The sequence below is a fragment of the Bubalus kerabau genome, chromosome 9, assembly GCF_029407905.1.
Source record: "Bubalus kerabau isolate K-KA32 ecotype Philippines breed swamp buffalo chromosome 9, PCC_UOA_SB_1v2, whole genome shotgun sequence".
NCBI lineage: Eukaryota > Metazoa > Chordata > Mammalia > Artiodactyla > Bovidae > Bubalus > Bubalus kerabau.
In genome coordinates this window covers 84,291,219-84,316,577 of record NC_073632.1, presented here as the reverse complement: position 1 = coordinate 84,316,577, position 25,359 = coordinate 84,291,219, and the positions used below count along the sequence as shown (strand labels likewise).

Below are 25,359 nucleotides of genomic sequence, written 5' to 3'. Positions count from 1 at the left end.
TAGACATTTACTGAATAAACTACTTTGTGTCAGGCATCGAGCTGAATGCCACAGGTGATGCCAGGGTGCATGATCATGGTCCCCGCCCTTCAGAAATGTTTAAGCCAGTAGAGGAGACAATCCTTTTAGGTCACGATGAAGGATGGAGAGTTTAGCACCAGTAATGGTATATGTCTTAGATGTTCATCCTCGCAGTTTGTTTTTTAATTTCCTTGGAGCTTAGGTGGTTCATCTTTGTTTTTTGTGTGTAGGAAGCAAACCTGGAGACCAAATGCAACTGTCTGTTAATATTTTGTCCATTCTTAATGATTTGAGCCAAGAACATGTTTTTCCTCTGCCACAGAAAACAAATGAACCAGTGAAGTCCTGACTGGCCTCTTATAGGCCGTATTTGCTGTTGTACATAGTGATGCATTTATCACAGTGATGGTACCTTCTGGTGTTTCAGGGTTTTCTCTAAATCATTTCTGTTTTTTCTCCGTTAGGAACAAAGTTGAGAGCATTTTCAAATTTACAAGCCTTCATCTAAGTTTGTTGCTTTGTAGGTGAAATGTGTTTTGACCATTCCGATCTTTTATCCTCTATTTTGATTAGAACCATATTGGTTCTGTTCACAATGTATTCCTATTAAAATAGAAGATACATTGTTCACAGCATACCCACTTTTGAATGTGCGTCGGTGTTGTTAAAAAGTGAATAATTTTTAAACCTTTCTTATAATATGGAAGTATATATTTTGTATGTGTACATATGTATTTTTTTAAATCTCTTTTTGAGGAGAAGAACTATTTAATAAGGTCAATGCTATAAAACTTCTCTTCAAATGTCAAGTAATTTAAAGCAGACCAAACAGTAATTGATATGTTACTATTTTAGGCTATTCCATGGTGTGATAATCACAAACTTACACACTAGAAAGAAAAAACTTTGATGTGGCATTCTGGGTTTGATTTCAACATACCTGTAATGAATTTAGATCAACTTTTGAAAAGTGATTAAGAAACAGCGAGAAGCAGTTTAGCTTTAACAAACCGCAGTGCTACTGGGTCTCATTGTGATAAAAGTACTTTATCATTATAAGGCTTTTTCATTATCATTGTGTCTCACACCATAGCAATTACCAGTCTATTCAAATTAAGAGCCTCCTTGACTGAAGAAAAGTCGTCACCTAGGAATTCTTGATTAAGTTATTTGTTTCATCACATCAGACAAGACAATACTTTGGTCTCTGGTGAGGACCAGATGAAGCAAATAAATTCATCTCCAGCTGATGTGAAGCGTGATTTTGGTGACCGGAACCAAAATACATGCTGATATAAAGTGTGATTTTGGTGACCGAAGACTTTTGTGAAATACTTCCAAAATAACCCGTTTTTTAAATAACACAAAATCACTCTTCTGATGTGTTATTCACCAGTTTGCATTTGCAAATGAGCTCAAGGTGCTTTCTTTGAATGGACATACACCTGGAAATTGGAAAACAGCCTTATGATGCTAATGTGCTTTCCTCCCTTTTTTGCCCTTCAGCATCCATTCATCATTGTATGACTGGCTAACATCATTATTAATACCTTCTTATCATTTTACAACAAGCTTCTGGAAGAAAGTGCATGGTGTCGGCTTGCTTGAAAATAACATTGCTTTGCTTGTTCTACTACTCTGCATTAGGGGAGAATTTCGATCGCCAGGCCAGCCTTCGGCGGTCTCTAATTTACACAGACACTCTGGTAAGACGACCGAAGAAAGTCAAAAGGAGAAAGACTATTACAGGAGTCCCTGACAGCATACAGAAGGAGCTAGGTATGGCTCATCAGAACTGTATTCTGTTGCCCATCATTGCTACTCACCATTACTACCCTAACCTTATCAGTGGTCTTTGTGAAATCAATACATTCTGATAGCCTTTTGGTACCCCAAAGGGTCAGCTTCTTTCCTGAATGAGGCATTGGGTACAAATCTTAACATCCCATGCAGGTGATTTGTTGAATTTTGATGACAAGGTAAGAAGAGGAGCTATATGAAAACTATTGACTGGGATGATAGAAATTAAACAGTTATGTCATCATCTCTGTGTACCTTCAACAGTGGGCATGCCCACGGTAAAATTCACTTTCAATTTAGAGCTTAAGTTCTCATGAAACCAAAAACTTATTCTAGGACTTCAGATTGTGCATATGGACTTCATTAGTTATACTGACAATATTGGTGGCCTTTTTTCATCCAACATCATTAGTAAATACCAGTAAAATTGAAAATAGTCATTTGTGTTGGATAATGCCTTACTGGTACTTCTGGTGAAACAAATTCGTAGCTTTTTGATTTGGTATTTCTCAACATGTGGTTGAAAAACAGAAACCAAAGGTTTCTTTTGACTGGTGCAGAAGATGGTTCACTTCATTATTCACTCACCCATCTTGTTCCTGCTTATCTTTATATATGCTTTGGATAACGTTTTCTTTTCTTTCTGTATACATTGCCTCACCTGTTTTTTCATGGTCCAACAGGAATGTCTGCTGAAGCAGCAGGGACTTCAGTACCAGGCTGCTTCAGTTTGAATCCTGTCTCTGCCACTTACTTGCTGGGCAGCCTCAAGCTGGTTATTTCACCTCTCTGAGTCTACTTTTTCACTCAAAAAAAGTGTGGTTGCTGATGTTAATAGAACCTAATTCTTAGGGCTGTTTGAGGATTTAATGAATTTATACAGGCAGAGCACATGGTACCTGGTATCTGCCTGCCAGTGCAGGAGATGAGCATTCAACCCCTGAGTCAGGAATATCCCCTGGAGCAGGAAATGGCAACCCATTCCTGTATTCTTGCCTGGAAAACTCCATGGACAGAGGAGCCTGGTGGGCTACAATGTAATGGGGTTGCAAAGAGTTGGACACAACTGAGTGCGCACACACACACACACACACACACTACTATTAATATATACGTATTAGCTGCTATTGTACTTATTGTACCAACTTAACACTACCTATCTTGAAATCTTGCCTTTTTCTCTTTGGTCAACCTGTGGACTTCTTTGCTTATAATTACTCAACATGCAGAAAACTAAGATCATGGCATCTAGTCCCATCACTTCATGGCAAATAGATGGGGAAACAGTGGAAACAGTGACAGACTTTATTTTGGGGGGCTCCAAAATCACTGCAGATGGTGGCTGCAGCCATGAAATTAAAAGACACTTCCTCCTTGGAAGAAAAGTTATGACCAACCTAGACAGCATATTAAAAAGCAGAGATATTACTTTGCCGACAAAAGTCTGTCAAGTCAAAGCTATGGTTTTTCCATGTAGTCATGTATGCTGCTAAGTCACTTCAGTTGTGTCCGACTCTGTGCAACCCCATAGGCGGCAGCCCACCAGGCTCCCCTCTCCCTGGGATTCTCCAGGCAAGAACACTGGAGTGGGTTGCCACTTCCTTCTACAATGCATGAAAGTGAAAAGTGAAAGTGAAGTTGCTCAGTCGTGTCCGACTCTTCACAACCCCATGGATTGCAGCCCACCAGGCTCCTCCGCCCATGGGATTTTCCAGGCAAGAGTACTGGAGTGGGTTGCCATTGCCTTCTCCAGTAATCATGTATGGATGTGACAATTGGATCATAAAGAAAGCTGAGCACCCAAGAGTTGATGCTTTTAAACTGTACTGTTGGAGAAGACTTGAAAGTCTCTTGGACTGCAAGGAGATCCAACCAGTCCATACTAAAGAAGATCAGTCCTGAATATTCATTGGAAGGACTGATGCTAAAGTTGAAACTCCAATACTTTGTCACCTGATGCAAAGAACTGACTCATTGAAAAGACCTGGATGCTGGGAAAGATCGAAGACAGGAGGAGAAGGGGACAAAAGAGGATGAGATGGTTAGAATGGCATCACCCACTCAATGGACATGAGTTTGAGTAAACTCCGGGAGTTGATGATGGACAGGGATGCCTGACATGCTACATTCCATGGGGTCTCAAAGAGTCAGACACAATTGAGCAACTGAACTGAACTGATATTTTTACTTTAATTTTCTATTGAGGGCTATACTCTAAAAACTCCAAATCATTACTTCTGAACTTTCCTATCAATGTTTTAGGCAAAATGAGTTTATCCTAGCAATGGTAGTATATGTTATAGCACGTCGAGGTAGTTTCAGCTTCTGGGTGTCACAGACATCATTCCTATGTGCTTTTTTCCTGACACCCTGGCCTACATACATGCCTTGTATTAGGGAGGGAAGGCTTATTCTTGTTTACCTGGCATTTTCTCTCTTTACTGCCATCCAGTTCTACAGTATGTGTTCTCTGCCTTCCAGACTGCCACTACAGAGGGATGAATAGTGATGCTTTTCATCTGCACTAGGTAGCTTCAGTGACCCAGATGACAGTGGATGCTCATCTTCCCTCATAACACAGGGATTTTATCATGAACAAAGGCCAGATTGCACCCACAGGATTTACGAAGGCCGCCTATGGTTCATGCCCTCACATCACCTCCTTTAGTGGCCCAGGCCTCCTGTATCCCATTCTTTTATACCGTTTTTCTTTCTCTTTTAGGTGACAGGCAACTAATTTGAGAAAAAATAATGTGTACTGGTATGTCTAGCAGATATTAATGGGCTAATTTCTTACAGTACTCAGGTAACATTTATATTTGACTGCTCTTTTAGGAGATGCCTTAACCTAAAAAAGTAACTTTACAGACAGCTCTTTGTAAGATAACAAGGTTGATGTTTCCGGGTAGGCTACATTTTAAGTGACTTTCCAGTCAAAATGAGTAGGTTTTGGATGGCTTTGTGCCCAGAGTATAAGAATAGTTTGGCCCAGATAAAGATAGACATACACGTAAATATTCAATATGAATTGTCTATCTATCTATCTGTCTATCTGATTTCTAGAGCCTCAAAGTTATGAACTTTTAACACTTTTTTTTTTTTTAATTGAGCCAATCAGTATGGAGCCAGTAACTCATTTGCCTCTTTGACCTTACTGGAAGTATCTGATCAGCTAGGTAAATCATACCTTCTGTAATTTTAATATTTTTAACACTGGTGATAGAGTCTCTGAGGCCCTCATTCATTTCTCTTTTGCCCATAACAGGAACACCACTAATACTGAAGCAAAAAAAAGCTTCCCGCACATCACCTGTGTTGTGAGTGTTGTCACATGAGAAACTTTTGGTGTCATTGCGCAGTTGATGACATGACCTGGATCGTGGCTGGAGGTCAGCTGAGACAGCTGTGTCTAAGTTAGAGCTGTTTTTTTTTTTGTTTTTTTTTGTTTTTTTTTTTTTAAGACAATTAGACAACCCCTCTAGTTTTATAGATAGGCCAGTTGGAAGGACTAGTGATAGAGTAAGGGAAAGGAATATTTGAATACAGTGAAGTGAAGTGAAGTGAAAGTTGCTCAGTTGTGTCCGACTCTCTGTGACCCCATGGACTATGCAGTCTATGGAGTTCTCTAGGCTAGAATACTGGAGTGAGTAGTCTTTCCCTTCTCCAGGGGATCTTCCCACATTTAGCAAAAAAAAAATTGGATTGTACCTTTCCTTTGCTTCATTCATTTGGGCAAGGGTTGACTTTGCCCTTTCTCCTAATATTTTGTACTTATAAGGCCTCTGATTTGAGAGCTTTGTGCTATCTTACTAATTATTACCAAAGGAGACACTTCTTAAGAATTAGTCTTCCTTAGATATAAAGCATGGGGAAGAATGACTGAGTCAAATTAGACTTTAGAAGGATATGATTATCTGAAAAAAAGACATTCACTGGAAAAGATACAGCCTGTCCACAAAACACTGCCTAAATTGCTGGGATTTTCACTTTTAAAATCTAACCAGAGATGCTCCTAGTATTAGAATTCATTGTGCTTAACTGTATGCAGCTTCTACTTAAAAATCTGTGGTGGACTCTAGAGATTGGTCAGCATATAAAGTTTTAAAATCAAGGTATGATGTTTTCTCTTTAAAGCATGTTTATGGTATGTGATTTGTTGCCTTCCATTTAAACAAAAGGACAAAGTGTCTTTTTCTTTACTCTCATCTTAAACATATATGGAATTGTATTTGAGCAACCTGTTATGAGATTCCATCTTTTAGAAACAGATAAGAAATATCAATAACCTCAGATATGCAGATGACACCACCCTTATGGCAGAAAGTGAAGAGGAACTAAAAAGCCTGTTGATGAAAGTGAAAGAGGAGAGTGGAAAAGTTGGCTTAAAGCTCAACATTCAGAAAACGAAGTTCATGGCATCTGGTCCCATCACTTCATGGGAAATAGATGGGGAAACAGTGGAAACAGTGTCAGACTTTAATTTTTTGGTGGTCCAAAATCACTGCAGATGATGATTGCAGCCATGACATTAAAAGACGCTTATTCCTTGGAAGGAAGGTTATGACCAACCTAGATAGCATATTCAAAAGCAGAGACATTACTTTGCCAACAAAGGTCCGTCTAGTCAAGGCTATGGTTTTTCCAGTGGTCATGTGTGGATGTGAGAGTTGGACTGTGAAGAAAGCTGAGTGCTGAAGAATTGATGCTTTTGAACTGTGGTGTTGGAGAAGACTCTTGAGAGTCCCTTGGACTGCAGGGAGATCCAACCAGTCCATTCTGAAGGAGATGAGTCCTGGGTGTTCTTTGGAAGGAATGATGCTAAAGCTGAAACTCCAGTACTTTGGCCACCTCATGCGAAGAGTTGACTCATTGGAAAAGACTCTGATGCTGGGAGGGATTGGGGCAGGAGGAGAAGGGGATGACAGAGGATGAGATGGTTGGATGGCATCACCGACTCGATGGATGTGAGTCTGAGTGAACTCCGGGAGTTGGTGATGGACAGGGAGGCCTGGCGTGCTGCAATTCATGGAGTTGCAGAGTCGGACACAACTGAGCGACTGAACTGGACTGAACTGAACTGAAGATTATTTTGTTCATATATAATTATGTTTGGCTACTGAATAGTCTGTGTTTTCCTGGAACTTATCCCAGTATGTTACTCTCCAAGCAGAAAAGGACTTATTTAAAGGAATCTCCTTCTGAATAATTTTTGTTGGTTGATACTGAGAGCATTACTTTAGGCCTGTCAAGACTTTTTTAAAAATTCATATATTAAGCCTTAAAACTTAAAGCTTGTAGATTTCTATCATTATTTTTATTACATGTGTCTTTTTAAAAGTTGGATAGATCTTATAGTATTATAAGTTTAAAAAATGTGTAATTATTTTAAATAATTTAAGCTTTCATATTTATTTAAATTAAAATCAGGTAAATCTCATCAAGATTTTTAGCAGCAGCTGAGTGGACTATATTTGTAGTTCTATTTTTGTAATTTTTGCTACTTAAGATAGCATTCATCTGTGTCCTGTAATAATGTCACACTTTTTGTACTGTGAAAATATTGAAGGATCTGTTTCAGGAATAGAATTTCAGTGGTCCCTATAATAAATAATATATGAGTTGTTTTGTATATATATTTTAGAGGTCTTTAGAAAAACATTTGATTTAAAAATTGTTTTGAACTGTAAGTGGTGAAGAAATGGCTATAGTCCCATTTTCAGAAGCGTAGAATTCACATGCAACATTGTTACCTGAAAGAATCAGGATTTTGTTTACGACCTTGAAAGACATTTAAAAATCTACCACTGACCTCATGTAAAAGCTAGTACAAATTTGAAAGAAAAAGATATGAAAATCCATATCAGAATGAAATAAGGTGTGCTGAATGTTTGGATTGAACTGGTGCAAACTGATCCAGTCCTCCAAGTCAACCCTCCACCTTCTAAAAGGACTTCCCAGGTGGTGCTAGTGGTAAAGAACCCCCTTGCCATTGCAGGAGATGTAAGAGAACTGGGTTCGATCCCTGGGTTGGGAAGATCCCCTGGAAGAGGGCATAGCAGCCCCCTCCAGTATTCTTGCCTGGAGAATACCATGGAGAGAGGAGCCTGGCAGGCTACAGTCCATAGGGTCATGAAGAGTCGGACATGACTGAAGCGACTTAGCATTGCACACACTCTAAAATACTAGACTGCAAATATTTGCACCTTTTATTTTTCTTTGCTTAAAGTGGATTTTTCTTCTGTTCCCACCCTTTTGCCCACTTCCCCTTTTTCTGAGGGAGAGCGTCACATGCACACGTGTAGTGCAAGTGTGCAGTAGGTGTACTTGGCAGAGGGTGGGTGGGGGGAATAGATTTTCTTTGCCAAAGATACGAGCACAAAAATGATTCTCTGTCATCACAGTGAAGGAAATAGCTTTACGCTTGGGAACCTTCATTGCCGGGTGGCTTCTCCTGTGCAGTTGATTCAAGACCATTGCCGCCATTTTAGCCTGGTGCTTTGCTGTTTGGATGGGCTATGCTGTCCAAATATGAAGGCTAGTATAAGCGGGGTAGGGAGGGAGATCTCGGGAATCCCATCATCACCAGTGTCCTTACGGTGAACAGTGATGCTTGTGGGCCCTTGTTGGATAATAACAACCTAGAAAGAATTATGGTTTCACTACTATTTTTCAAGATTTAATTGGTCCTAATGATTGCTATGCATGGATTTTTTTTTTTCTCTATACACTTTGAGTAAGTTCTTGGCTTCATGATTTTATTTTAAGCTTCTCTTCTCTCCTAGGTAGCTTGAGATCTTTACCTACGTGTAAGGATTTTTTTCATCCATTTCCCTCCCTCTCTTTACTGTAAACCCTGCCTCGTGCTGCTGTTGCTGCTGCTTCTTCCTCTTCTTCTTCTTCTTTTAAACATACTATTCTTTCTGTTTGGTTGTAAAGCTCCAAGAAATGAATAATCCTAATTGGAGGAAATGTTCACTGGATCGGTTCCTGCTGCTTTTTCCCTCCCCAGAACACAACAGATTGCTACTGAATTTTGAATGTCACTAACAGACAGATGATAATGGCTTAAGATGGATAATGAAATGTTTGAAACACAGATGGGCCTGTAAATCATTTTTTTCTTTTTCTTAGGACTTCCTTCTGACATAAAAATTAATGTAATTAACACTGTTTTATACCGATATCCCTCCTAAATGATACCTCTGTAGCCCTTTTGTTGAGCTGCTACATTCATCTGTCTTTGAGAAAGACTGTCACTGCTAGATGGATGCTCTGCTCTGTACAGTCACTGGATGGGTGAGAGTCTTACCTTTACCAAAAAGAGATTATGTAAAAAGGAAACCTTCCAAGGAGTCCTCAGCTTTGTTCTCGAAGGGAGTACCTGAGAATTCCATATGCAGCACTTAATCTATAGGAGGCTATGAGGTATATATGAAAAGAAGTATGTGAAATTTATAATACAGGTCTTCATCTGGGGGGCCATCAGTAACTACTTAAACTGTCACCTAGGTGCTTATAGGAAAAAAGAAGCTAGGCCAAATAGAAAAAAAAATTTTTTTTCTTTTAAGTACAACACCACAGAATCAGAAGAGGGTGAGAGATCAAGGTGATGCACTCAGATATTGATTTTTATTTTTAGGTAATGAGCTTCTTTATGCTTTCTCTCCAGCTTCGGGAGCCACTGGCCAAGATGATGTTGGTGGTCACTCAGCATACACCCCAGACCACTACTCTACACTCGGAAGGCTCGACAGCTATCGATCTACGGGACAGCGCTCAGAAACCAGGGATTCCAGCTGTCAGACTGAGGAAGTGAAGGTCGTACCACCTTCAATGAGAAGAATCAGAGCCCAGAAGGGGCAAGGCATTGCTGCTCAGATGAGTCACTTCTCAGGCTCCTCTGGGAACATGTCAGTGCTGAGCGACTCTGCCGGGGTCGTGTTCCCTTCCCGCCTCAACAGCGACACCGGTTTTCACAGCCTTCCCCGGTCTGGAGCAAGGGCAAATGTTCAGTCCCTGGAGCCACTGCTGGGCGCCCTGGGCCCTGCGGAAGACCTGGGCGGTGCTTTCCCCTACCAGCAGGGTCACCCACAAGTAGATGAAGACTTTGGGCATCTAGGAACTGCCCCGAGGATGGGAACACTGTTGAGGCCCAAATCTCAGGAGCTGAGGCACTTTGAGGGTGAAAACGTAACCAGCCCTGCGTGTGTGGTGTCTCCTCACACGAGCTACTCCACCAGCATCATCCCAAATGCCACGCTCTCCTCCTCTTCAGAGATCATTGTGATTCACACTGCTCAGAGCTCAGGGCAGCTGGACAGTAAAATTACCAGCTCATCTTCATACTCAAAGGTCAGATCCAGAGACCACCTCCTCTCCAGGCAGAAAGATGGTCATTCGTCCAGTGCAACCACACTGCTGTCCCTCTGTGACTCCGAAGTCTCTCTAAATACACCAGCAAATCGGGAGAATGGGTCCCAGGCCATGGCCTATAACTGTAGAAATAACCTTAGCATCCCAGCCCACCCCCAGGATGTGGACAACAAGAGTGAGTCCAGTTATTCAAGCAGCCGGGGCCAGGGTGGTAGCGTGGAGCCCTGGGAATATGGTGCCTCAGGTAGTGGGCGGGCATCCCCACTGAAGCCACATTTGGCAGCTCCTGGTTACTCCACTCCTGTAAGCAACACGAGCAGCTGCAGTTTGGACCAGACCTCTAACAAGGATGATACCAGGTCTGTGTATTCAGAGGACCACGATGGCTACTCCCCTACTCTGCACCCCGACCCTGGACACAGACCTGGGGATGTGTGCAATAGTAACGATGGCTTTGGGAACCCTAGGCACAGCGTGGTCAATGTTTTTGATGGAAGAGCTCAGAGACACCAAGGGGACCGGTCCAATTGCCAAGACAAATCCCTCGCGCGAAGCATTTCTTTGAAGAAAGCCAAGAAGCCTCCCCTGCCACCCTCTCGGACGGACTCTCTGCGCAGGGTTCCCAAGAAGAACGTTCAGTCGAACGGGCAGGTGCTGAACGAGAGCCTGATCGCCTCTCTCCAGCACTCGCTGCAGCTGAACCTCCCGGGCAAGGGCGGCAGCTCGCCCTCCCAGAGCCCCTGCAGTGATTTCGAAGAACCGTGGCTGCCTCGCTCCCGCAGCCAGAGCACTGTGAGCGCCGGCAGCAGCCTAACCTCCGCCACGGCCCCCAACGTCTACTCCGTGTGCGGGCTCACGCCGGCACAGAGCGACACGAGCAGCGTCAAGTCCGAGTACACAGACCCGTGGGGTTACTACATTGACTACACGGGAGTGCAGGAAGATCAGGGGAACACAGGCAGGGCCGGTCCGGCCGGCAGCGCAGCATCACCTGGAAGTGGGCCGGGCCGCCATGTCCTGGAGGGGTCCCGGGCTGCAGTACCCCCAGTGCCCGGTGGCGCCGTCAAACCAAAGATCACATCGCCGGAGAAGTCGCACAGAGTCACTTCTCCATCCAGTGGGTATTCCAGTCAGTCGAACACGCCCACCGCTCTCACCCCTGTGCCTGTGTTCTTAAAATCAATGTCACCAGCCAATGGGAAGGGGAAGCCCAAACCCAAGGTGCCAGAAAGGAAGTCGTCTCTTGTATCTTCAGTATCCGTCTCTTCCTCCTCCACGTCTCTTTCCTCGAATACTTCCACTGAAGGAAGCGGGACGGTGAAGAAGCTGGATTCAGTGCTGGTGTCTCCGCTCGCGGCTGGTCCTCACGCTTATCCTCCAGCCCCTTGTCCCACTGACAAGTCTCCTTTCCTCCCTCCCCCGCCGCCTCTGGCAGATTTCTCCGAGGGCTCACCTCTGCCTCGCTCTCCCCCCTTCCCCCCTCCGCCACCAGAAGTGCTCACTCCCTTCTGTGCCCCCACCGACGCCTGCTTTCCTCCGCCCCCTACAGCGCTGAGCGCCCCTTTTCTGGATTCATCTGACTCCCTGCCACCTCCGCCACCTGCCTTAACCCCCTCAGTGCCCCCGCCTGCCCCACCGCTTGACCCCAAATTGATGAAAGATGCCAGGCCTTCTTTCAAGAAACCTGGCCAGCCAGAGCCCTCCCGGGAGGCCTGCAGACAGCCTTCCATCAAGGAGGAGGGCAGCAGACTCCCCATGCCCCTGATCACCACCGAAGCGTTGCAAATGGTGCAGTTGAGGCCGGTGAAGAAGAACTCAGGAACCGAGGTAGCCCCCTCACAGGAACAGGCATCTCAGGAAAAACGAACTCCGGTTGTTTCCCAGTATCATTTAAAGCCATCTGCTTTCCTGAAATCCCGAAATAGCATACATGAAATGGAGAGTGAAAGCCAGCCTGCCTCCGCGACGAGCTTGCTCCCGACTCCTGCCAAGAGCTCGACTCAGGGTCACCAGGACAGTGCAGCCGAGCATGGCCTCCGGAGCCATAGCCCGGCCGGGGAGGCGGAGGCCGGAGCGGGTACCACCCCGCCCCTCGGCCCGTCGCCCAGCAGGAAGCCGCCCCCCATTTCCAAGAAGCCCAAACTGTTCCTCGTGGTGTCACCTCCGCAGAGGGATTTCACGGCGGAGCCCGCAGAGAACGTGAGCGTGGCATCTCCCAGCCCCACGAGCGGAGAGGCACGAGAGAGGGGTGCAGCAGGGGCTGGTTCTGATGACACCGACTCTGGCAGCTCGGTGGTTCTTGTGGGAGGAGCTGCAGGATCCGAGTCCCCGGGCAGAGTGGAAGCCAATGTCCCCATGGTGCCAGCCCCTGCGGAGGAGCCGGGTGCCAGGAACGGTGTGGAGCGCTGCCTGCCTCCGCAGGACCCAGGGCGTGAGTCCGATTTTCTCTTGTTCCCCTAGACCGTTTGCAGCTGAGGCGAGTAGGGCTGGTGCATGCTCAGGTTGTAGCCGGCTGCATGTGGGCTCCCTGTGCCGCCTCGCGCTTAGGTTACCAACTTGGCATTTCTATGATTTTTTTTTTTTTTTAATATCCAGATCTAAGGGTAGAGCTCATAGAAGGGCAGAAAATAGAAGGGGTGGGGTGGTGGGCAGCAGATTGAGTATTAAATAACTGAGTAATCCCCCCCAGAGAGCGGCAAATAAATGTTACAGCAAAATTTAAGAGAGATTCCCTTTTATCTAGACTTTTAACAGAAAAGCCTGAGCTTTGACTGGCATGCTTGTGTCATTGCCCCATCTTTGTGATAAATCAGACAACAGACCCTGCTGCCTCTCCCTGGGATTTTCACGTTGTCAGGAATGGCAGAGAAGCATATTTGGGAGCTTGGCTAAAGACTGAAATTCAAGTCATTCATGCATCTTGTGTCTGCCTGCTTGCTTCTCCATAGCTGGGGTGCCGGAGGCTGAGACAGCCACTTCTTCCTCAGAGACCTGTGACTTCCTTAAGGACGACGGGGGTGATGAGGTGATGACCCCCAGTAGACCCAGGACCACAGAAGACCTTTTTGCAGCTATTCACAGGTATCCAAAACTCCTTCCTCTTTTTTGAATCTACTTTATAAGTCCCCCTTTCCAAATCGGTTCTCAGTGTGTTTTTCTTTCTTGAGGTTCTTACTCTCACCTAACTGGACTTCATTAACTTGACTGTTGATTTTTTAGTTTGTTTCTATATTTTTATTTCCCTTAACTCCAATTTCTGTTTTACTTTGTTCCACTGATTTTTATGATGATGTGGGGGACCGAGTGTCAGCGTGATGATATTTGGCTGGCTTTCCTCTTGCTAGCAGGAAATGCACCGTCACTATATTTGACCGAATGTTTACAAGAGTTGGGTTAGAGTAGCCAGTGATCCGGTCTAGGATGAGGGATGCTGTGTTCTGTGGACTTAACATGCACAGACTAGCTCTACAGGACTTCTTTCCTAAGTGGTTTGTTTTATTGCTTTTATTATTTTCATTTTACAGAAAAACTAGATTTTTATAGTGTAACTTCTTTGGCTACTGAAATGTTTCAATAAAAGAATACATCTTTTTTAAGCAGGAGCAAAAGGAATTTAAATTTATTATTGTATACTGCTGGTGCCATCTGCTGGCATCAGAAATTATTGGGTTTTTAAAAAATGTGGAGTAAATTTTTCAGAGTAACTGCCTGAACTGTTGTGCTTTTTACCTGCGATCACCTTAAAGAGTGGTTTAGCACTATAGTTTTATTTGTTGCCTAATTTTTCTGGCTATAAGCAGTTGAATTCTCTCACAACAGTGTCATCGTAAAAATTAATAAGATTGTATTTGTGTAAGTACTTTAAACTGTATGCTGTATAAAACCTTTGCTTTCTCCTAGAATTCTTTACCACAGTATTTTCAGATAACACTTATGAATGCCCCTGTGCTGCCAAGGCCTTATATCTCCCTGAACCAAGGTCCCCTTTCTTCCTCCTGAAACTAAACATCTGTAAAATCATTTGATTCTCTGTGTGAGTAACCTGTGTCAGGAGTGTTTTCCCGGTTCGTGGACTCTAACTGAAGTGGCTGTGATCACACGAGGTGGAAAGCACAGGATGTGCCGTCCCCTACCTGAGAGTCCTCGTGCACGGTGTGAACATCTAACTTGGCCCGGGGCATGGGGGTGGGGGGCCAAACAGCCAAGCTGATGAATCAAGAATTGTGTTCTTTACTTTTGGTTCCAGTGTTGGTATAATGTCCTGATAGACCCTAAACGCTGCCTCTGTCACATTGCCTGACTGGTCTCTTGTCATTAGAAATTTTAAAAAGTAGCTAGTTATCAAATTATTCCTGCAAACAGGGGAAATGAAAAATTCCACATCCTTTGAAACCAACTTCAATGACATTTGTAGAGATTTACACAGATGTTTCTAACCAGAAGCATTCTGGACATCTAATAAGCTCCCCATGATTGTTTTCTGAATTAAATGGAACCAATTGGAATTGAACTGTTAGGAAATTCTTCCAAGGCCTGACATCTTCCATTTGGTATGGGATGCACTGGGTTGCCAAATATGCAGACATATATATATATATATATGTTTAAAATAGCATCCACTGAGAAGATGTGTTGCTGGTTGCTCTGTGTACTAAATACTTAGTCTCAGGGACAAACCCAACTGTTGTGGGACCAAATTACTACATACTTTTCCTAAAAATATGTGAAAAATATCTTCTACATTTTATTTTGGCAACCCTCTTAAGGCACTAAAAAAAATTGTGGTTTCTCCTACTAGGGAGTTATATCTACTGCAGATGCAGAAATTGGCCAGTCTGTGGTGTTCCATGTACACATGATAGAAGTAAAGACTGAATAGGGTGTGGTGTGCAGAGTGAAAGCAAGGATACAGGCTCATTTTTAGTAGATAGATAGATAATATATTAGCACACATAATAGGAAGTCATCTAAAGTCTTTGAGTTTTAGGGCTTTATTTTATATCCTTCAGTAGCTAAGCTAATAATTTAAAATAAAGAATATCTAAATTGAAACACAGCTTTCAAATTTTGTAATGCAAATTAATTCACTTCAGATTTAAAGCCAGATGGAAAATGTAGAACACCACCACTTGAAGTGTGAAGTTTTTATATTTATTGAAGTAATTAGTTTTTAAGCCAGTGTTAACTGTTTAAGCATGTTTTAAATAGCCATCTTCCTTAGAAATACACACACAGTGTGTGTGTGTGTGTGTGTGTGTGTGTACACATACATACATAGCATACATAATATGCCAAGAATTCCTATATTTAGATTTAATTGTCATTTTGGGGGGCAGTTGCTCTTAAGAAACAATGATACTTTTATAAATTCCCATCTTCTCTTCATTCTGAATCTACAATTAAAAGGCCTTTAATTGTAGATTTAATCAAACATAGCTATGGCTTATTATATGGATCTCAGAACACCCTCTCCATTTAAAAGCCCAACAAAAAAATTATCCTAAAACCAATACCTGCAAGAATCAGATGAGCAGAGATGTCTTTGGGAAGAAACCAGAATAAATTGTGAGGTCATGTGCTCTTTGTGAAAAGATAGTCCATCAAATTCTACTTCTTGTATTAAGCTGTGTGACTTCACCCTCTGGACATTGATTACTTTTTCTGGCTGGACCAATCCATCTAATTGTTTTCTAGTTCTGAAATCCTGGGATGTTATTGTTTCCATGGGTTTTGTCAGTGGGTCAGTAACTTACTCTAAAGCACTGCTCTTGCTCACCGTGGAGAGGACCATGGAACCTAAGTTTCATAGGCCAGTTAGTGCCATCCCAAAGGAGCTGGCATGATGTCACCTCTGGTCACCCCATTCAGCCTCTTAATTGGATTTTCACCACTTCTGATCTTTCATTTTGGTAGCTTCTTGTTGGCCAGAAGCACAGAGAGGATCCTGGAAGCACCTAGCCCAGAGCAGCCATCACAGGCCTATCCTCCCCTATGCCTGGCTGTGCAGGACATGTGAAAACATCACTGAAGCCTGAGCTGATAGCAGGAAGGGAGAATTACATTTCCCTAAATGACACTGAAAGGTTTGTTAGGCACCTACTCTATGCCTGACACTTTAAGGCTGTAACTGCATTTATCGCGACTGATAAGCTATGAGCTATCTACTGTTATTCCCCCTTTTCCAGATAGGAAACAGGATCAGAAACTTGCCCCAGGTCACAAAGCAAGGAAGCTTTCCCAGTGGGTAAAGCCAGGTCTATATGACTCCAGAGATCCTTTATCTCACTGAATCCTCACAAACCTGTGAGGCTGGTATCATCACCTGCATTTTACAAGTACGAAAAACTTATAAATAGATGAATTACTGGTCCAGGATTACATAGTTAAAAGTTACTCAGATTTAACTCTTAATCTCTATATTTCAGATAGTATTCTTTCAACCTTTGTCCGTTGCATGTTCTAGGATTTTATAGCAGAAGAAGAGGTATAACCACATATTTTTAAAATACACTGTTTTCTTAAAGCAAGCTCAACCTGCACTTAGCTGAGTGATTCATCCCACACTGAGTGGTGGTTATGAAGACACCAGCAAGGGCCACTTGGATCATCTGCTTCATTTCCTGTAATTCACTCTCAGCAGAAAACACATTGAGCAGGGAGGGTCTTAGAGACAGGACAAGAACTATCCCCGGACAATTTTACTCTCCCTGAAGGTCCCTCCTCTTTCACTCTCTACCCCATTCTTCACATTCTCTGGATCAGTCAGAGGATGTCAGTCAGGAAATAGGATCTAGTGTGGAAGGTTCATTCCTGTTTTCTGGAAAGTTGGATTTCTAGGAGTTGACATATGGTCCAGTAAGAGCTAAGGAAAACTGGTTTTATATCAAACTCTAGAATGACTGTGAATGTAAAGTTAGCGTTGTCCTAGAATCTGAGGTGGGGGGGCCTGTCTCAGTGTGTGGGATATTCTAGGAGTTGGCTTATCTACTAGGCCATTCAGGTGCCAGCATCAAACGAGAAATGGAAGAGCAGAAAGAAAGGAAGGTCAACCCCAATATCAGTCTCATGTAAAAGAGTTAAATAAGAAATGGCAATTATGAAAAACTTTGGAAATGATCCTATCCAAAGTAAGATAATATGATGTTTGCGATTTATTTCAAAATAATCCAGTGAGTGTGGAAATGAAATCACAGTGACCATAAGTTAATAATTATCATAACTGGGTCATGGACACACATAGTAATACAATGAACTATTCTTTTTGCCTGGATGTTTGGAACTTTCCATAGTGAAAATAATAGATGGTGGCCTGAATATCAGTAAGAGAAGCAGGGTGGTGTGTGGCCCACATCCAGTGGTCCACCGGGAGTTAACCTTCATCTTAATGTTATTAAATCTCAGGTCTAAGAGGAAAGTCCTTGGCCGTAAAGATTCAGAGGATGATCACTCCCGAAACCATTCTCCCTCCCCACCAGTGACACCTACTGGTGCCGCCCCCAGCCTGGCCTCCCAGAAGCAAGTGGGGTCCATTCAGAGAAGCGTCCGGAAGAGCAGCACCAGCAGTGACAACTTCAAAGCTCTGCTGCTGAAAAAGGGGAGTCGCTCGGATACCAGCGCCCGCATGTCAGCAGCAGAGATGCTCAAAAACACAGACCCTAGATTCCAGAGGTCAAGGTCGGAGCCATCGCCAGACACGCCCGAGAGCCCATCAAACTGCTCCCCGAGCAAGAACAGGAGGGCACAGGAGGAGTGGGCCAAGACCGAAGGCTTGATGCCTCGGAGCCTGTCCTTCTCCGGCCCCAGGTACGGCCGCAGTCGAACGCCGCCTTCTGCCGCCAGCAGCAGGTACAGCGTGCGGAACCGGATCCAGAGCAGCCCCATGACCGTCATCTCGGAGGGCGAAGGGGAAGCCACGGAGCCCATAGACAGCACGGCTCTTCGGGCCCCGGGTGCTACAAGGGGGTGTTCGCTGGATGGACTGGCAGGGGGTGGTGTGGATGAGGGCGGCCTGCTCTGTGCCGGGGGACCCGCTGCCCCGCTGGGGGCCCAGGCTCCTGGTCCGGCAGTGGGGCTGCCCAGCGCAGAGGGCAGGGGCCCTTCAGAACCTCGAGGCGGTCTCGCCGGGGATAAGAGTTAGGGGCAAGAAGCTCCCAGGTGATGTGGGGAGATGTGCAGCACATGGCTGTAGGAAGCCTGACAGGTCCCCTGCCCTGCCTTGTCCCGTGATCCCGCTCAGCATCTGTGCTGTGGGCCCGGGCACTGCCAGCCTCGCCGCGGAGGGGAAGGGCTATTGAGGACTCACGTGGCACTTGCCCTGTGGCTTAAACGCAAGTAGAAGCTTAACTTCTGAAAGTGCTTCCTGGGGAAGATTTTTTTTTTTTTTTCTAAATGCTGGGTGTGTGTGGAAGGATGTGCATGTGTGTGTGCATTCAGAACACTTTTTACATTAAACACACACACACACACACACCCCACCACCACCACCACCACCACCACCAGCATGTACAGAAATAGGAGAGAGCTGTTAAGCTAGGTAGAGTAATGGAGCCTTCTGGGCTAGGTGGTAATTGCTTTAAAAGTATCATGTTTATGGAAATTAGTTCCAGGGAGAGAACCATTACTTCTAGGAAAGAGGGGGTAGGTTTGCTGGTTCTGAGCACATGGGGGTATGGGCTTTCCAGGCGAGTGGGTTGTGGTTACCCCCGAAAGTTGGAAAAGGGCTAAGCGACTAATTGGTTCAGGTACTTCCTTTTTTGTAAAAACGACAGACGTGTGGACATGGCAATGCTGTAACTCAGGGTCTGCTGCTGTGCAGCGGAGACACCACTCCTAGCCTGGTTGGAAGGAATGTGGGTCATTTTCAAATGCCTTGCCTCCCTGAGTAGCAGCTGAGACCTCCTTGGAGAACAGGAATGACAGGGGCCCATGCAGAGAGGGTAATGGAGATGAGAGTAGGGGAGAGGAATAAGTGATACACTGCTGGAATTTGGTTCCTGCTTATTCAATAAAATTATTTTTCAGAATTAAACTTTAAAACTTGCACTACAGAACTGTGGGTGGAGCCTTTCCTTTTACAACTGTTTTCTTTTCTTTGTTTTTTTTTACACCAGAGTTTAAACTTCCATTTGGTAATTTCTTATCACTTGAAATGTCAACATTTGCTAACTTTTGGTTACACCAAAGAAAAAGTTAATGCTATTTTTCCTTGAACTGCCTGCAGTATCATGTCCTCACTTAGAAAGGTTTATCAAAATCTATTATATACTATCTTACTTGGAAGAAAATGCTGACTAGCTCTTTTTGGTCAAATAAACTGATAAGCATTGGCAGGGCTTGGCTCCTAATTAGCCCCGAGCAATGAGTTTTTAGATTAAAAAGATTTTTTGCATCATTTGGTTTGTGTGTTTTTATATTTTTTATAAATAATTGAATTTGGCTAATTACCTTCTAATCTTCTCTGGTTAGAATTTTAACACTTTTAGATGTGGAAGAAAAGTGTGTAAAGTATTTATTTTTATGTGATATTCTTGTGACCACTTCCTCCCAACTGTCATGTACATAAACTTCTTTATTTGTTGGTTCAATAAAATCAGAGTCTTGTGTTCTTCATCAGAAGGACCTCAGATGAGCGTACTGAGATCATTGGCCTAAAGACAGTGAGGTTGCCGATTACCATCTTTTTTGTGTGACAGTATCATGTAAAAGCTGGACTGCACAGGCCCAGTCATCGCAAGGTTTACACTCTAAAGCGTGACAAACCCATTTCAGATGCATCTTTGAAACAAAAATAAATCTAAAGAATTGAGACTCCTATTCTCTGAAGAAAGCAAAACACGTCTTTTCACACCACCAGATATCAAAACCTGATACTTGGCCAAGAGCAAAAGGACTGTCTACCACTTGGAGCAAGTGTATTCTACATTGGGCACAAGAATCTTTTATCCTCAATTTCAGAAAAATGACATTGGCTCTCGGATATGAAATTGTCTCATAGCTACCTAAAAAAGATTAAAATGTACTTGGCTATCAGAAAACAAATTTAATATATAAATCATTTATGTTGAAGGTAAGATAAGTACCCTCGAAACTAATGATAAAACTTTTTTTTAATCCCATTTGTAAAGGAAAAATATACTAGGTTTTTTCATTCGCTTTGAATAAAACAATTGTAAAGTAAATATTTGAACCTTTTTTGTTCTTGTTGTTTGTACATGCATTTTTGAATGATGAGTTAGGTCTTCTTGTACCAAACTGCTGAGTGCTTTGCTGGATACAGAGCAGCAGTGAGGACCAGAAAATGCCCGTGGGAGGTGAGGACCTAACAGAGAAGAGAGAGAACATCACAGACACGGTGGATGGTGTCATCTAAAAGGACAGTGGGAAAAGCAACTCTTAAGTGATGTCTTGTGAACTTTTGAATAAAATCCCAATAATGTGTTGACTGAGAGTTCGGGTCATGTGACATGTGGAGAGATGCTAGAGCTTTGCACAGCATGGATGAAATATAGGGAGACAAGAGTCTAGACTGGTCCCAGAACAGGCATCTTCAGGTTTGCTACTTGATTTCCTCTGTGGGACTGGCTACTGTTAATGAACACATTGTATTTAAAAACTCAGTGAAGGCAGACTTGTTGACTCTTCCTTATACCCCAGACTTGAAAGCCTCCACCACCACCCTGGCTAAGCTATTTCCCCCTTGTTTTTCTGAGAGTTGGGAGAGAAACAAATGACCATTTGGTCTGTCAGTTGGAAGCAGCCTTAGCTTTCATCTGATCTCTGCCCTCCTGTTTCTAAAGAATGTTTATTGTAACCATTGCTTTTCCTGTGGTGAAGAGAGCATATTTGTTTGAGGAATCACAATGTTGAGGAAAGAAAAGGAGGCATTTCTTTATCTCGATCTTACTTCCCATCCACTAACACCACACCCAGCTCTGGGGTGAGCATCCCAGGAGGACAGGAGAAACACAAGATTGGCCTGTTGGTGTTCTGCATTAATGTGCTTAATTGAATGTGTGTAATTGTTTATATTGCTGGGATTTCATCATGAAATGAGCACAATAGGATAATTTACTTTCACAAATATTAGAATATTGTTGAGGTGGGGAAGAAGGGTCTTTTGAATAAAACATGGACCTGATTTTTGAGGTCTGATTTCCTTTTATAAACTATTCAGTTACTGTAACATAGTTTTTTGTTTTTGTTTTTGTTTTTTGCAGTGAGCTGCCCTAAACTACCTTGCACAGAGGCCTTTATTCACAGAACCAAAACTAGTGACCTAGAGTCATTTGTTTAGCAATGAAAAAAAGAAACCCTGTATCAAATTCTTCATCGTATGCTAGGTAAAGATGAAAGAAAAATGTGGATTGGAGATAATTAAGGTACATCAAACTTGGTGAAAAAGACATACAATGAACTATCCTATAAAACATTAGTGTCAGAGTAGATAGAAAAGGAAGAACACTGGGAAAACCCTGCTGGGACCCCCTCCCCCACCACATGAGTTCTCCTTTACCAACAGAACACCTGAAATGGGTTCAGACCAACCAAAACACTTCCGCGCCTCTTCCCCAATTGTCAGAAAGGCCACGCACGTGGCACAGTTTTGGCCAATGAGACATAGGAAATAGTCTGTGAGTTTCCAGGAAAGCTGCTTTTCTTGTGTAGGTACCATCCCCTTCCTTCTTTTATCCCTCCAATGGATGGGAGGCTGGAGGAGAAACTACTATTGCAACATTTGAGGCAGCAACAAGGATGAAAGAAGCCACTTGGTGTGGAAAGCAGAGGGAAAAGGAGCCTGGACCATTGATTACATCCAGAGTCACCGTACCAGCCTTGGGCTGTCTACCTCCAAGACCCACTGGGTAAGTCATTTGTCACCTGCTTTGCAGTTGACTGATACAGTTCTCAGAGGAAGATAAGAGTGGTTGGCTATGGTGAACATGAGCTAAGACTCAGTGAATCAGTATGGGGTTATCTTGCCTGTCAAGTATGTCAATCTTAATTATATATTTGAGGGTTGAAGAAATAACCAGTGAGGGTTTGCAGACCCAGGGAACCCACTATAAGCCAAACTTTGACTAGAACTCCATTTATTTTCCAAAGTCCATATGCTCCCATTTTAAAATGGAAGGGGAACTATGATGATATTTGGAGTTTCTAGGTATCAAATGTCAATTTGAACCCTGACGTATCTGGGTATTTTTTTCTTTCTCCAGTGTACAAGTCATCTGAGTAAATGATCATAGGACCTATTGGAAAAACACTAGCAGAATCTTTAGTGTACACACTTGCTGAAGTATTGCAGTGATCTTTCCCCTAAGGATCCAGTTATTCAGCCAGTGAGTTTTGTGTCTGGAAACTGGGCAAGGGATTACAGTTTTGTGGGGTTTGGGAGGAGTTGAGGGGGAAGATGATCTCAGCCCCCTGCTGATACATCCTTGCTCTCTTTTGATTATATATAATTACTCTGATTGGTTATTCTATTTTGTCCTTTGTTGTTCAGTCGTTAAATTGTGTCTGACTCTGCAACCCCATGGACTGCAGCATGCCAGGCTTCCCTGTCCATCACCATTTCTCAGAGCTTGCTCAAACTCATGTCCATTGAGTCAGTGATGGCATCCAACCATCTTGTCCTCTGTCACCCCTTTCTCCTGCCTTCAATCTTTCCCAGCAGCAGGGTCTTTTCCAATGAGTCAGCTCTTCACATCAGGTGGCCAAAGTATTTTGTCCTTAAGGATGTTATGTTCCATTAACTATCTCCTAAGACTTAATAAGACAGGCCCCCTTGGCTGCCATTTTGACCCTGGTGTTTAATATAATTGATACATCCTGACTTTTGCGGTGAGCACTTCCACCTGGCCTCTGCAAGGTCACATCATCATCCACATTGCTCTCAGCAAGCAAAGCCCTATCCCAGCCTCTCCAGCCCAGACTGCAGAGAGAGCCTCCACAGAGTCCTTGGTGATGTGCATGCTCACTGGCCTTGGAAAATGGTGGCGCCTCCGAACCTTCCCATGGAACACAGTTTCTGTGGACCGAATTGTCTCCCCCTCAAATTCAGATGTTGAAGCCCTGGCCCCCAAGGTGACCACTGGCCTTAGTAAATGGTGGGCCTTCTGAACCCTCCCATGGAACACAGTTTCTGTGGACTGAATTGTCTTCCCCCCCAAATTCAGATGTTGAAGCCCTGGCCCCCAAAGTGATGGTATTAATATTTGGAGATGGGCCTTTGGGAGATGATTAGGTTTAGGTGAGGCCATGAGAGTGGAATCCCCAGGTAGGACTAGCATCCTTACAAGAAGAGAAAGGGACCAGGGAGCCCCCTTCCCTCTCCACTGTGTGAGAAGGTGGGAGGAAGATGGCTATTACAAGCCTGGAAGTGGGCCTCACCAGGCACTTATTCAGCCAGAACCTTGATCTTGGAATCCTCAGCCTTCAGAATCATGAGAAATACTTTTCTCTTTGTTTAAGCCACTGAGTCTATGATGATCTGTTAGAACAGCCCAAATAGACTAAGACAAAAATCTGACAGGCCTCCTTGCCACATGTGCTATACACATTCCAGCACGCCCCTTCCCTGAGACTTCCTTCCTCTGTTACCTCTCCCAGCAGTTCAGGCATTCCAACATTTCTATTACTTTTTTCTGGCTACTAGGCATGGCCCTAAAGCAGTGAGTTTGCTCTGTCCCCTGGAGTTTTATTCATGGCCTTCAATGCTGTATTCTGAGCAATATTCCCAAGTCAAACTTTCCCTTTTTCAGTCTTGTGTCCTGGCATCTTTGACCAAGACTAAAGCCTGGTCCCAAGGGTATTCTCCCGGGCCCTGACAGGACATGCTGGCTAGCCATGTGGCAACCTCGGCACATTGTCCATCTCTTCATCAGGCCCAGCTTGGCTTCTGCCAGGTTATTCCGTGACTTAACCTTGGGTAAATGCCTGGTAGCTGGGAGATGGGTAGGGACAGCTCCTAGGGCTGCCTGCTGCCTTATGGGGGGGAAGACCTGTATCTTGTCTTTCCTTGTGTTAGGGTGAGAGGAGCTGGAGAGACAGTAGTTCTAGCTCTTAATGGAGGGAGGGTGGGCCTCTTCTACAGGCTCAGAATGTTCAGATACTTCAGGGAGTCAAAGCTGTGGGCCGCACGCACCAGATGTCCCCATTTCACATTCCAGGTTTGATTCTGACCTTGACATAGCACATCCGGCTTGGTTGAACATCTGTTGGCAGTTATTACTTTTACCATCCAGTCCTGCACTTGCCTTCAGTATGAGATGAGGACTGTTTAACAAGCTACCAAAGAGGTTCTGGCCCTTACACATAGCTTTAAATGTTAATTAACCTTAACTTTCATGATCCACTTGGGGCATTGGATCATTGTGGGACAACAATCCAACTCAGTCATGACCATTCAAGTCCACTGCCCTTACACTCATTATCCACCCCAACCCCAGTTTTTAAAACACCTGAATCATTCACCAGTCACTGCATTCCTTCCCACCAGTATGCCATTGCATCTAAACTTAATAACTAGACAGCCTCGTGCCAGGAGCTGTGTATGTATGGCCTGTCCACAGGGATGGGACCAGACCGGCAGTTTGTGACCCAGTCCCCAAAGTGCTATCTTACTGACCATGATCTTGGGACCATTCTGATACCAGGTGTGCCAGTTCAATGCTGAGACAGGGTTGGGAATACAAAAGATGTATGGTGACGTCGTACCAATGAGAGGGAAAGGGAAGAAGAGATCTGGAGACTGCAACACAGATCTAACAGTCTCTGATCCCTGGGTCCAGATCCCCTTGAGAAGGGAACTGCCACCACTTCAGTATTCTTGCCTGGAGAACTCCATGGACAGATGAGCCTGGTGGGCTACAGTCCTTGGGGTCGCAAGGAGTTGGACACAACTGAGCAACTAACAGTTTCACTTCACTATTCACCAGCCCCCTAGGGAACTCCGGAGCAAAGACTTGATACAAAGGGTCCTGAGTCAGACAGAAATGCCTAGGTCCTTGTACCACAACTTGTTCAGTCATTGGCTGAAAGATGCCATAAAAAAGTGTGCTATCAGCTTTCACTGCCTGGCTCCTTTGTAGGGAAGATACCTCCCTGAGAGTAGTGTGTCTTTATTTTGGAGAGCAGTGTGTCTTTATCTGCAGTGGATCCTGAAGA

The 25,359-nt window shown here is 43.9% G+C and overlaps 1 protein-coding gene across 4 annotated transcripts in view; it reads left to right on the top strand.

The window, feature by feature from the left end:
- Window positions 1-20,372, top strand: part of NHSL1 (NHS like 1) — a 262,524-nt gene extending 242,152 nt beyond the window's left edge. For all 4 annotated transcript variants that reach the window (XM_055535747.1, XM_055535748.1, XM_055535746.1 and 1 more), the window contains exons 5-8: window positions 1,669-1,800; window positions 9,491-12,625; window positions 13,143-13,275; window positions 17,596-20,372. In XM_055535747.1, coding sequence (XP_055391722.1) covers window positions 1,669-1,800; window positions 9,491-12,625; window positions 13,143-13,275; window positions 17,596-18,331 — 4,136 coding nt within the window. In that variant the 3' untranslated portion in view covers window positions 18,332-20,372. The remainder of the gene's footprint in view (window positions 1-1,668; window positions 1,801-9,490; window positions 12,626-13,142; window positions 13,276-17,595) is intronic.
- Window positions 20,373-25,359: the final 4,987 nt, after the last annotated feature.